Source organism: Carassius carassius, chromosome 28 (assembly GCF_963082965.1).
Source record: "Carassius carassius chromosome 28, fCarCar2.1, whole genome shotgun sequence".
Classification (NCBI taxonomy): Eukaryota; Metazoa; Chordata; class Actinopteri; order Cypriniformes; family Cyprinidae; genus Carassius; species Carassius carassius.
The window spans coordinates 13,459,514-13,473,903 of NC_081782.1; the positions used below are offsets into that span (position 1 = coordinate 13,459,514).

Genomic DNA, 14,390 nt, shown 5'->3' on the forward strand with positions numbered 1-14,390 from the left:
CATTTTGAGAAATTGAGCTTCATTTATTAGAGATACTGGCTACATTTATTTGATCAATTTATTTCTCATCCTTTTTTATTCTAATATGGGGACCTACCTCAATGGGGACATGCATAATGGTTTTTATACTGTACAAAAGTATATTTTACATCAGCCATACACCGAAACCTAGCCCTCACAGAAAACTTTCTGCATTTTTACAAAAAAATAAAATAAAATAAAAAAAACATAAAAACCTTTTACCTCATTTTTATCAAAAGAGGACATCTCCAAAGGGAGTTTTGTTGGAGATTTTGCCAGGTTTAGCTAACTTTTGGGTACAAATTTGTCCTTAAAATATGTTAAGTAGTTACACACACACACAAATTCCGCCTCCTTGACCTCACTGATGCTCTTATTTGAATGGGAGTAAATTCCTGCATCTATGTTTTAATATCTACTACAAAGCATTTTGAAGAGTGAAAAACGTATAAATGCCTGCGGTTGTGAAATTAAATGCTCAAAAAAAAGCACATGGATTTGGGTGTTTGGTTGTCTGCATGCATTTGGCCACTCAGACATTTCATCGTTGATCGTTGTGATACAACCACCACTTCCTTTGCCCCCTCAGTCCCCTGGAACTGAATTACTGACCACTTTAATTATATCAGATGGCGTGTTAATGCACTGCAGCAAAGGATGTGGAGTATCCTTTCCCCTCTGACATCCATTATGGTGCTAAAGCTTTCTGTAATGAGGATATGTTATGCTGCATTATGGAACAGCACAGCAGCTTAGAGGAGGTGGAGATGTGTGTTTATGTGTCGTGAGGGAAGATTGAATGTGTGACTAAAATAGCAGTCTGTGTATATTTGGTTGACTATGTTTCTCTCCTTTCTGTAGAAAAAACAAAAGCAGTGTAACTATTCTGGTCAGATGCAGGGAATCGTCCTGGATGCTCTCATTAGGCGAATGCAGAATGACAATGTTTGCACGCTGCTGACTGAGGCAGATATGCAGGTTCGCTGGTTAATCTCTGCACAGACTAGCCAGTCTAGTCTTTGGCTAATGAAGTCCAGGGCTTAAATAACTGTTTGGTTAGTGTCTTCCCTATCAAACACATTAGTCCAAGCTAGTTTTTGAGGCTTGCATTTCTAGGCCAGTGTGTAACACAGAATTGAGTCTCACTGTGGGGTTTAGACTTGTTCTCTCTCTCATCTGTCTGCCAGACTACAAACCATCTTCTGATTAATTAAAAATTAGACCTAATTAAATGAGACGTGCAACCAGGGTTAGTTTCTTAAAGCAGTAGGCATTTATTTTTCCTAAAGTTTTTAAAAGTCCCTTCAGCTTTAATTAGAATACAAACATTTTAAATGAATTATTTCGACTAACTTGCATATATCAGATAAAGAAATGTTACCGATCTATCTTTGATCATTTTTTTTTCTTGGTTAGCTTCACTGGATGTTTGATGGAGTACAAACTGGGACTGAGATCAGGAATAATACATTATACAGATGTTTTCATTTCCAATGTGACGGAAATAACTGTGCTGACGTGAACATGCAGGGTGTGTGTATTCCTCAGGGTGAATATGTGACTTTGTGTGATGAATTATACAGCCATAGCCTCTGCATCAAGGTAAGCAAGAGGACATGGGTAGTAGGCTGTTCCAAATTAATTAACACAGCATCCTTGAGTTATAAATAAATGACTTATTTCATAATATGTAATAGACATAAACTTAAAGTGAGACCATTTTTAAAGGATAGCTTTCCCAAAAATTTAAATTTTGTCATTATTTATTCACCCTTGTGTCGTTTCACCTCACATTTTTCAGTAAACCCCCAAATGAGATCTTAGGATGGAGGTCCAAGTTGCTCTTTTCCATAAAATGAAAGTGTATTTATGATTTCAAGCTCCAAAATGATCAACAATAGTATAAGTGTAACCCACAGTGAACATATGGCTACTTTTAATGGTTTTATGATGTTTTGTTTTTTGGAGTTCATAAGGACAAACACAGTCTACTTTCATGATAATAAATTGGCTGCTTGGACATTCTACCTAACATCTTCTTTTGTGTTTCATGAAAGAACGAAAGGTAACTGATTTCACTTTAGTTTAAAAAAAAAAAAATATTATGAATTACTCACTCTCATGTCCATTCAAAACTGTAAGTACTTCTGAACATCTTCGTAACACAAACGAGGATATTTTTGATGAAATCTGAGAGCTTTCTGACTCTGCATAGAAAACAACACAAACAACACAACAAATTCAAAGCCCAGAAAGGTAGTAAGAAAAATCGTTATTTTATACGATAAAACATAGTCCATGTGACATCAGTGGTTCAACAGTAATGTTATGAAGCTACAAGAATACTTTTTGCATCATGGTACTCCTGTGAACATGCAGCGAGAAGAAATTGTTTAATAAAGTAGTGATTTTTGTTTTCTTTGTTCAAAAAAGTATTCTCATAGCTTCATAAAATTAAGGTTGAACCACTGATGTCACATGGACTATTTTAACGATGTCCTTACTACCTTTCTGGGCCTTGAACGTTTCAGTTGCATTGCTGTCTATGTCTGATTTCATCAAAAATATCTTAATTTGTGCTCCGAAGATGAACAAAGGTCTTACGGGTGTGGAACAACATGAGGGTGAGTAATTAATGATATCATTTTCATTTTTGGGTGAACTATAATATTTTTTTATTCTGAAAGTGGAGTTATCCTTTAACACTGATTTAATCATATAGATTCAAAACATCTTTAACTAAGAATTTCCCAGCCTTACTGGTGTTCCTGCAAAAGGAGCATGATCACAGTTCTCCTGCCAGGATCGATTGAGGCTGAGGACGAAGTCCTGAAAGAAAGGATGTGTCCTGTTGAAGACTGAAAAGCCGACGATGTTGACTCGTTGATCAGCTAAATCGTCCAATCGTAGCAGAGAAAATTCCTGAAAGGGAAGAGAAAACATTCAAGTTAATTCACCAAATATGAGTGCTTCTTATCAAGCTGCTAAGCTCAGGTCTCTTGTCGAATCTAAACAACCTAATGATTCCCATAGGAAGTAAAACAATATAGTCAGGCTCATTAACAAGCACTGAGGTAATTCTGCCAATTCCTGGGCCACGTAATTCAATTCAGCAAAAGTTAATGCTTAGGAGAGCAAATCCCAAGAGGTGCACTTTTGAGATTGTGTGAAAGCGGGTAAAAAAAGGTCCGCAGTGTTGTCAGTCTGTGTCCCGGGACGTGCAGTACATCAGCTGAAGGTTAATAGAGATGTCCCATGAAATTCCTGCTGACACTATTAAAGTCTATGACTTTGTCACCATCACTGGCTCAGGGGACACTGAAGATGTGAAGAGGAAGAGAAGTTATAGTGCTGGACCCATGACTCAGATTATATAAGACAAGATGAGGAGAGAAGAGCGAAGAGACAAGAAGAGAAGAGACAAGAAAACAGAAGACATGAGAAGATACAGAATGAACAGACTATGACAGAGGAGAAGAGACTAGAAAAGATAAAGCAGTATCAACTGAAACTAGATGAAAGTAATGAGAAAAGATGAGATGAGACTAAATGAGAAGAGAGAATATGAGACAATATGAGGAGAGAAGAGCGAAGAGACAAGAAGAGATGAGACAAGAAAAGAGAAGACATGATGAGAAGAGACAGAATGGACTAAAACTCTTCTCAGAGAAGAAATAAGGAATAAAGAGAAGAACTGGATGAAAAATAATGAAATAAAATGAGACAACACTACATAAGACGAGACAGGATAAATTGAGACCAAATGACAGTGACGAAGAGGAGACTAGATGATAAATAATGAAATAAAATGAGACAACACTACATAAGAAGAGAAAGATGAATTGAGACCAGATTACAATGAAGAAGAGAGAAGAATATATATGGGAAGAGATGAGATGTGATGATACTAGATGAGACAAGACTGAATGAATAGAGACTAGATCACACAGAAGACTAAATGACAACAGATGAGAAGAGAATGGATAAACAGACTAGATGACAAAGAAGAAGAGATGAGACTAAATGGGAAGATCTGAAATTAAATAAGATGAGATGAGATAAGATGAGACAGAATTAACTGAGACTAAATAGAGAAGACTAAAAGAGAAAATATGAGATGAGACTAGATGAGAAGAAAATGAAAGAACTGAGACTAGATGGCAAAGAAGAGAGGATACTAGATGGGAAGATCTGAGATTAAATGAGAGGAGACTAGATGAGATGAGACATAATAAACCAAGACTAGATGACAGGGAAAGGAGGACTAAATGAGAGGTCTGAGACATTATAAAAAAAGATGAAGTGAGACTAGACAACAAAGAAGAAAATAGGAGAGTACAAGGGAAGAGTTGAGACGAGACTAGACAAGATGAAACTAGGTGACAAGAGAAGAACAGAAATTATGAGATGAAACAAGACTGCATGAGAGAAGATAGAATGAACAGACTAAGACAGAGAAGAGACTAGATAAGATAAGACAGTATCAACTGAAACTAGATGACAGTAATGAGAAAAGATGAGATGAGACTAAATGAGAAGAGAGAATAAACAGACTAGACATAAAAAAAGACGAGAAGAGGAAAACAGATGACACTAGATGAGAAAAGACAAGAAGGGTGGCTAGAAGATAAAGAAAAGGAACCAGCAAGAGATGAGAAGAGACAAGAAGAGAAGACGTGTTAGAATGAGATGAGAGACACCATAAGATTCGTGAGTTGAGACCAGAACAGACATGATGAGATTTACCATAAAGAGAAGTGAAAAAGACTTGTCTCACAACAGGACTTTATGAGAACACACAGGATTACCTGAGAGTAGAGGAGAACGAGATGAGATGAGACTAAATGAGAAAAAAAGAACAGGAAGTATGTTGAAGCCATGTTTGAAGGAGGGGCAAGGGAAGGTGAGCAAATGATCCAAACACACACAATAGCAAATCCCCAGCCTTACACGAGGTAGCATGCAGTAAGACTGAAGCACCTCAGATCAAAGACAACACAATCTTGTCCTCTCATTACAAACACAAAGCCAGATGAGGACAGCCACCCGGGCCATGGGTAGAGCACACCGCATAGGATTAAAGCCTCTGCCGAGAGGACAGGAAGAAAAGGAGGGGAGGGCAGTGTCATGGGAGTGCAGAGACAAAAATGCACTGCAGAGCTTCAAGAGACAGTTTGTTTCAGAAGAAACCCGAGGGATAGAGACCGCTGAATCTTCTTGTAGATAACAGAAGCTCCTCTTTTATTATTTTAGAGGTGGAGCAGCCTTTCTGATTCACTAAAGAATGGCTATGTCAGCTTTTGATTTGAATAAAGGCCGTCTCCTGATCAGATAACAACACAATGCTGCGAAACAACGTTGAAATATGCTCAAATGATACTGGCGAGAGACACAAGGCTGATTCCATTCTATAACAACAAAATCATTCTGCAAAATATGTTAATATAGAACCTCCAGCACTTTAAAACTCTTACACTCACTGTGAAGCATCAAACTTTAAACTTAATTACAAAGAGCGAATAATAAAACACTTTTCATTAGCAAGCCATTTTTGAGACATTAGAAGCCGCAAGCTACAATCTGTTGCTGGCATAAACCAAAAAACATCAGAGTAATGCTGCTGACAATCCATAATGCTGTTTATTGTATGGCTTTGCAAATGAACCTTTATTGTAAATGGACTCATATTGATTAGCTTATAAGAGTGTGTGAACAATTGACCCTTCCTCCATCTGCACTCCCTGCTGTGGTCTGACAAGCCCGACGGGAACGGACCTGTAATTACTCTCCGAGCGCATGTTAATACTTCATTAAAACAGAGACAGTGTAAATGAGCCAGTCATTAACTGTGGCGCACTTTGAGCCACTCACACACGACACGGAAGGTCACCGAATGTCCCGCAGCACGCGTGGAGTGAGTGCATGTGTGATTGAGCAGACAGCATTTACTAAAAATGAACTGCCCACTAATAGCACCTTTCATTTGCGCGTGCAGTCTGTTTCAACACCTAATTCACTAAAGTAATTATGCAAATTAGATAACAGCACAAACACGTTATGAATACAATTCACATATTGCAGATAATAGTTGTTACAGATAACAAAACCTACCAAACATAGTTTTTATTATTTGAAATAAAGCTGAAACAAATAAGTTTAAATTGAAATAAATGTAAAATAAAGCTAAACAGAAAATACAAATAAAATAACATGACACAAGCACACCAGCAAAGCAACTGCCTAGAAAGAAAGCGTGTTTGCACTGACAAGAATGATAATGACTTCATTTAAATACTCACAGTGCAACACTACTTCAGCACACTTAACACCTGGCTAAACTGGATTGCAAGTGGTTAGTGAGGTTTTTTTTTGTTTGTGTGTGTGCCAAAATTCCATAAAACACATAAAAACCATGCACACAAACAGTTCTTTAACTGTTTGGCCAGCGTAAGAGAAGAAGCATCTAGGAGACAGTTGGACCCCTGGGACAGCAGCTGCTCCTGATCTCTGGCAGGATGACAGAAGAGAGAGGAGAAGAGAGGACAAGAAAGAGAGAGAGGAAGGAAATGGACTAGATAGAGGAGAGAGAAGGGAGGTGAGGCACTGACAGGCTGGCGATGAGCCCCCTGACACAGCCTGTCACCTGAAGATCAATCAGGAAAGCAGAACCTGGGCCAGCTTGCTGCATGTTTCACTGCTGGCAGACTCTCTTACATACACACATATGGGTGTACACACACATGCATATTGTTTGTTGTGGCACAGCCAAACAGTGTTTGGAATAATGAGCTCCCGGGAGAAATGCTAAAACAGTAGAGGGTCCAAACAGGTCTGGAACCCAAATCAAACTAATTTCACCTGCAAAGTCATTCTGTGTTTATTTAATTGACAGTCTAAAAAGGACAAACTGACAATCTAATATTCATTATGACAAATAAACGCATTCCCACAGGTTTCAGAGTACAAAGAGAAACTAAAAATAAATATGGTACAAATATAATAAGAAGACAACGCAGTTCAACAAATGCAAACTAATGAATTAATATGGCGGCATCTGAACACGCATACTTTTAGTAACAAAAAAATGTTGAATGTAGAATGTTCAAATTCGCTGTATTATTAAAACGGTACACAAAAAGTCCTAGATGACCTTCTTCTTTGTGTGAGATTCTGGAGAGCTGAGATTTCCACAGCTGTTAACACCAAATCTATTATTAATTTTTAAATTTTTATAAAAATAAAAAAATTAAAACTTGTTAGTGTATGTACACTATAACACTGTACTCTGTGATTATCTTGGCATTAAATTACAGAAAACTAGTTAATGCTGCTGCATAAGTGTTTCTAATACTAATGCTTGGCGCTTTCATGATGCTTCAAAATCTTTGCGAATAATTTATTTCAAGCCTGTGATTCAAAGTAAGGCATTTTTCATTACTTTTGAAATGTTTAGAAATTTGAATTGTTCATTGTTAGGAGTGATCTCTGTGAACCCAGTTCACAGAGTATACTCCATATTATAAGTTTTACCCGATTTCAAATCAGTTTTATACATTATTAATGAGACATTTGTATAATAAAAAGGAAGGGTAGTAGCTGCAAGTCTCTTATTGGTCGGATTAACTAAGCTCTCCATAAAACAAACAAAAGAAGAAAATTATTAAAGTAACATATTATACAGACATTTCATTTAACAGGTTAATTGTTGTAACAATTTGTTTGTAAAAGGTTTTTTTTTAATGCATGTTTAAGTTTTAAGCTGAGTTTCCATGGCAGTCATACCGTTCTGAATAACAGGCATGTTTCAAAAACCTAGAAAGAGTGAATAATTTTGTGAAGCAAATGATTCAATTGAATTAAATTGAATTTGTTTCTCCGATCACAATACAATGGCGGAGGAAGCGACTGTAAATTTGACATCTTTCTCTTTTTTTGACCAACATAATTGAAATCAATATCTTTTGTAAAGTCATATAAACACAATAAATTGATGTTTCTTTTGCTATTGGAAATGGGAATGTAAAAATGATATTTTATATTATAGTTCATGTTCACCACTACGAAAGAAGGACCCTGAAAATATAAGAAGCATCCAGGGACACATTACTGTTCCATGATACCACAGGGGACAATTTGTAAACGGCAGTGAAGCAAAGCAACTGACTCTGTACATGGCGAATTTTGTACATCTGGATTGCATTTATAATACATACACACTTAAAAACAAATGTTTCAAAATGAGATTTTCACACCAATGCCATATAAGAACCTTTTTGGGTTCACAAAGAATTCAAAGTTGGGTTCACAAAGAATTCAAAGTTCTTAATATATATATATATATATATTTATATATTTTATAGAGTGAAGAAATTTTTGTGTAATGAAAATGCTTTATAGACTAGATTACTTTTTAAACGGTCATAATACTTATTCAAAAGAAGTACTGTACCTACTCAGAAAGTAAATGATTTCAGATGAACTTCAGGAACTTCAGTCCCACCTCAACTATTACGTGACTTAATGTGCTGTACTCAAATTGCCAGCATGCTGAAACCAAGATTTAGGTGTTCGGTGGGTGTTAATTGATTCCTGGCAAGGTGCGATGTGGCTATGTAGGAGAGGCTGGTGTTATGATGTTCAGAGTTGCTTGCTGTGTACATACTTCATGGTGTCAATGGAAAAGCGCCAAGAGAGAATAAAACAGACTTTTTCTCTGACAAGACACTCACTGAATCACTCATTCATTCAGTGATTTACTCACTGATGCACAGTATTACTGACTTATTTTGTTTGTTCACTACCACACCTGCTCAATCAATTGAACGGAGCACTGAGGCATAATACAAGTTATCATTTCTAATCATCATTTTTCTGTCCAAACATGAGAAAAATTCTTCATATTTTTTGTCAATAAACTCCATTAGCAGCACAAACTGACTAAGTGTCAATGAAAACCTAAGAAAAGGCACTGTTTTGTGCATAAAACTATATTACGTCACAAGACTTTGAATATAGTACACTACTTCTATTTATTTATTTTTAAAGAACAAAATGTCGATGCTCATTGTAACTGCATGAAAAGAGCAATCAACACAGTCTTTTGTACTGCACAGAGGAAAGAAAGTCATTCGGTTTTGAAACGACATGAAGGTCAATGATGATGGAATTTAAATTTTGGGTGAGCTATATGCCTTTAAACTTATAAACAGCGGGAAAAAAAAGGCCCTAAGGAGAACTGTATTCTAGACTTGGGCCACAAACTAATGAATAGGATATCGATTTTCTCAATGATAACATCAGTTAAGCACCATCCTTTTTTATTCTAAGAATTAAGGAGGTAATGAATGCCGATTTAAACTGCCGCAATAAAATCTCTGTGAGTGATTATCTGAATAGCTGAAACGTTCACACAGTGTTTTTGGCAGATATAAGTCATTTTACGCTTGTATTAACTGGCATGTAAATTCATGGCATGAATCAGAGAGAGGGATCCCTGCTGACTGCTAATGATTATAGTTGTTGACAGTGTTGAGTACATTCTGGAAAGAGTTAGGATTACTATGTGTGAGCCTGTATTTTGTAGTCTTCTCATTGCTTAGACTGGGAGATTGGATTCACACCCTGACATTCACAACAATCTATGCGGGATGACACACACACACACACACACACACACACACACACACACACACACACACACACACACACACACACACACACACACACACACACACACACACACACACATATTATTATTTTTTCTTCATATTGCAATGTGACTTACTTCAAGCAAAATTCAGAAGGAATGCAAAAATGACATTGCTGTATAATGCAATGCTACATCTTCACTGCAGGGAATATATAACCATAAAATTGATAAAGTCACAATGAAACAGAAGTAGCAATGGATATACTCTTAAATCAGTTGTTAATTGGATGAAGGCAGATATGAATGTGAGATTTCAGTTAACTGTAAGTAAGCAGAGGGTTTTAAGTGGACTACATGATTGGAAAAGTCTGACATACTTCAAAGAGAACTCTGTAAATTTAGGAAATTTACTCATCAATGGATGTCTAACTTTTAAAAGTCTAAACTGTTTATGCAATTGGTTTTGGATATTTGTGTCTGAAAAAAACAACAACCTTAGATTCTTTGCAGTTGCTGTCATAATTTATTTTTTCTTTTTGAGGAAATTGCAAGATATTTGACATATTTAATAGATCTATGCATTGCATTGCATTACATTGCATTACACATGCATTACATCTTAAAACATAATATGTTTAGAAAAGTATATAATGCATTTTTTTTATAAAATATGTATACATTTAGTGATATATAGTTATTTTTCCTAGTTTATAAATAAAGTATGGTCACTTAATGACCTTCTAGAGGTAAAGGTGATGTTACATGACATGCATGCTTTTATTGAGTTTTTCCACAGTTGAAACATTGATTGTGATTACAGATTATTCATTTCTGAAGGTCATAATTTACACCACTGGATATTTATTCATGTTTATTTTATGCTATAACTAAAGTGGAAGAGATGATTGGTTCACATGCACTCCATTCTGCCATTGGACCTGGGAAAAAGAGTTTTATCAAACATAAAAATACTAAATTATTTATACACATCTTATAATTACATATAAAATAATTTTTCTACAAACAGATCATTGCATCTTACAAATCAAAATGACGCGTTCCTCGCATAAGCTTTCATTTTTATTTCCCACAAAATTATAGGCCAGTCCATCTGCCACAAACATGATACAGTACCTTACTGACAGGATAATCGTGTGTACTTGATTAATCTAGTGTCCACAAATGATTTCATGGGTACTGCAAACACTGTTGGCACATGCCTCAAATGCCAACTTGAACAGGAAACAAAATTGCATTGTGTGCCTTAAATTATTCACACATTACAAATTAATGACCTCTGATGACATGAACAAGCTCTGAGGTATAGTAAGAGAATGCATAACCACTTATAATATGTCAGAACATTGAAAAATGCATGTATACCTTTGTGCAAATGAGTGTGTATGAGTGTGTTTGTGGGAATGAGAAAATGAGACAATGCCGCAGGTTTCAGGGGGAAGGTGATCTGTCTAAGTTGATGGAACTGAGCTGTGTATTATCACTTTGGGTAGCCCTTGGCATGTTCTTATCAATCTCTAGAGGCCAGGCGACTCTCTTGTCACTCACCTGCCCACACCACACTTCTGATACTTCCAAAGTCAGGTGTCATCTCTGTCTCATGCCCGCAACACAAATCGATTGATAATAAAAAAATAACTGACAACAAATTATCGATTTGTTGAGCCTACACTAGTTACCTGATGTACTGTAAAGCATAGCTTATAAACACTGGCACATTAAATATTTATACACATAAAATATATAAATAATTATGAATAATCTATTGATTGAAAGAAATATCTAGATTAATTATCAAAATAATCCTATAGGTAATTTGCTTAAAGAAAGGCAACTGTTTTAGCAGTTTTACAAAGAATACAGAAGTGGCAGAAATCCAACTCTGTCCTCCGATGTGTTGACTTCTTCCTCCTTGGATTATTATTGCTATATTTTTTTTTAGGCACAACAAACCAAGTTTCCGAGTGCGAACTCCATTGTCTAACCTCTGTTTTGAACAAACCACTGGCTTTATGCCATTTCATCCTTACTGAAAGCAAATTGAAGCAATAAAGTCTAGGTCTGGCATATGTCTCTTTGTTAAACAAGCCTCTAATTAACAACAGAGCTGTATTTTACACCTTCCCCATGTTTGTTAAACCAAAACGAATCTGTTGACAGATGTTCCATGTGAACAGTGGAGAGAAACTGACAGTGATGTTTAGGTGTTACAAAAAGAGGTGGAACACATTAAATTATGCAAATATATCTGGTGGAAATGACAACAGAAACGCAAATGAAAAACGCAAAGAAATCTGCTATTGGGTTTCATGTGGAAACAACAGTTGTTGGTTATTAGTTTTGTCAACCTCCCAGAGTGAGTGGATATCGCTATACTGGCTATATACTGTATGAAAACAGTAGCTAACCTGCTCAGGGGTCCCCCAGGGATCGGTGATTGATCCCATGCTGTTATCTCCAAATCTCTTCTCAATGCAACTGGACCAGCTCCACCTTGCCTTTCATCTGAAATAATGGTCTGTCTTGCATGCTGTCCACCACCTGAGATTAAATCAAAAGTGGACAGAACAGCTTTTTCTCTAACCGTCCCTATGACAGAGACATGAAGCTCTCATTACAGAGTGCAGACAGAACTTATTTTAGATTATTTGAGATCACGTTTTGTTTTACAACATTCGTATCTGATACACTCACACCTTGTTGAATGTGCAATTTATGTTTCAGATTTTCGCATCTGATATTTATATAAGTTTTTATTTGGTCATGTATGACAAGTAGGCTGTTTATCTAATCAAAGTGCATCTGTCTATTTGAAATAAATGTGCATCAGTGCCAAATCCTTTTGATGGATTCTGGCAGAATATACAATATGGACAGTGAGTGATAACGCAAAGTAAAGTTTAACTATATATATACTGTGCCCTCCACTATTAGTATTATTATTGGCACCCTTGGTAAATATGAGCAAAGGCGGTTGTGAAAATAAATTTGCATTGTTTATCCTTTTGATCTTTCATTTAAAAAAAAAAAAATCACAAAATTCTAATGTATTATTAAAGTAAAAAAATTGAAAGTGTGGAGAAAATCTCATGATGAAATAATTGTTTTTCTCCAATGAATTTTGGCCACAATTATTGACACCCTAGAAATTATTATGAGTAAAATATCGCTGAAGAATATTACCATTGATATTTGCATTTTTTTAGCACACCAGGGTGACTAGGAACATGAAATTGTCCTGCCATGGCTTCCTGTTCCACAGGATTATAAATACGAGAAACACAAAAGCCCAATTCCCTTAATCATCCATCATAAGGTTATCATAATATAATATTGCTACAAGTGTGACTGCATCATATAATAATTATTAATTATTAATAATATTAATAATGTTCATCGTCTGACTGACTACGTCTTGTATTAATTTTTCTAAAAATCCTGTCATATGTGCACAAACTGACAATCACCACTTATAAGCTATTACTAAATATTGTAGAAACATAATTTTCTGTAAAGTTGCTTTGTAACGATATGTATTGTAAAAAGCGCTATACACATAAACTTGAATTCAATTGAACTGAATAAGGAGTAAAACTAAAGAATATAGTTCTGATGTGCGGAACAGAAAAGATTGTTGAGTTTCACAAAACAGAAAGTGGCTTTAAGAAAAAAGTTAACAGCATTAAAGATCCCCATTTCCACCATCAGGGCAATAATTAAGGGTTTCCTATTAACTAAAGATGTAACAAATCTGCCTGTATTCTTTTAATGCACGGTGAGGAGGAGAGTCTGAGTGGCCAAAGAGTCTCCTAGGATCACAGGTGGAGAATTGCAGAGATTAGTTGAGTTTTGAGGTTCAGAAAGCCTATATAAAAAAAAAACATTTTCAAAGAGCCCCTACATCACCACATGTTGTTCGGGTGGTTTAAAAAAAAAAATCTCCTTGCTCATCCAGAAACAAGCTCCAGCATATTCAGTTGTCAGACACGACTGGAACTCCACAAACAAAAAAGCTTTTGAGCAGCAAACCCACCAGATGGGTTTAGTACAAACAGGGATCCTGTTATTATTGTAAAAGTTCAATAAACAGATAGTCTTGCATTAGTTTGATGTCATATACATCGATCAGTCTGATGGTGATGATCTGCTTGAAGTCAATCAAGCCTACTGATTCAGTGGACCATTCATAAAGATTACTACTTAGTACACTGCTGATAATGTGGGCCTGTTTTACTGCTGGAGGTCCTGGACGTCATGTTCAGATACATGGCATCATGGATTCTCTCATATACCAAAGATAAAAAATCTAAACCTGATTGCCTCCATTAGAAATCTTACAATGGGCTGTGGTCTTCCATCAGGACAATAATCCAAAATAAACATCAACATCAACACAAAAATGGGTCACTGAGCACAAAATAAGCTTCTGCCATGGCTGTCCCAGTCCTCTGACCTGAACCCTATAGAAAATGAGTGGGGTGAACTGAAGAGAAGAAGCACCAACATGGAGCTGTGAATCTGAAGGATCTGGAGAGATTCTGTATGAAGGAATGGTCTCTAAACTCTTATCAGGTGTTCTCCAAATTCATCATTCATTATAAGAGAAAACTCAGAGCTGTTATTTCGGGAAAATGATGTTGCAACAATTGGGTGCTGGAGAGAAAGCATTTATTTCACAATGAGACCCCCCCCCCCACACACT

General features: G+C 36.1%; 1 protein-coding gene across 1 annotated transcript in view; it reads right to left on the reverse strand.

Moving 5' to 3' along the window:
- Positions 1-14,390, reverse strand: part of grik4 (glutamate receptor, ionotropic, kainate 4) — a 355,049-nt gene that overhangs the window by 57,335 nt on the left and 283,324 nt on the right. The window contains exon 9 of the mRNA XM_059513707.1: positions 2,782-2,943. Within this exon, the coding sequence (XP_059369690.1) occupies positions 2,782-2,943 (162 nt within the window). The remainder of the gene's footprint in view (positions 1-2,781; positions 2,944-14,390) is intronic.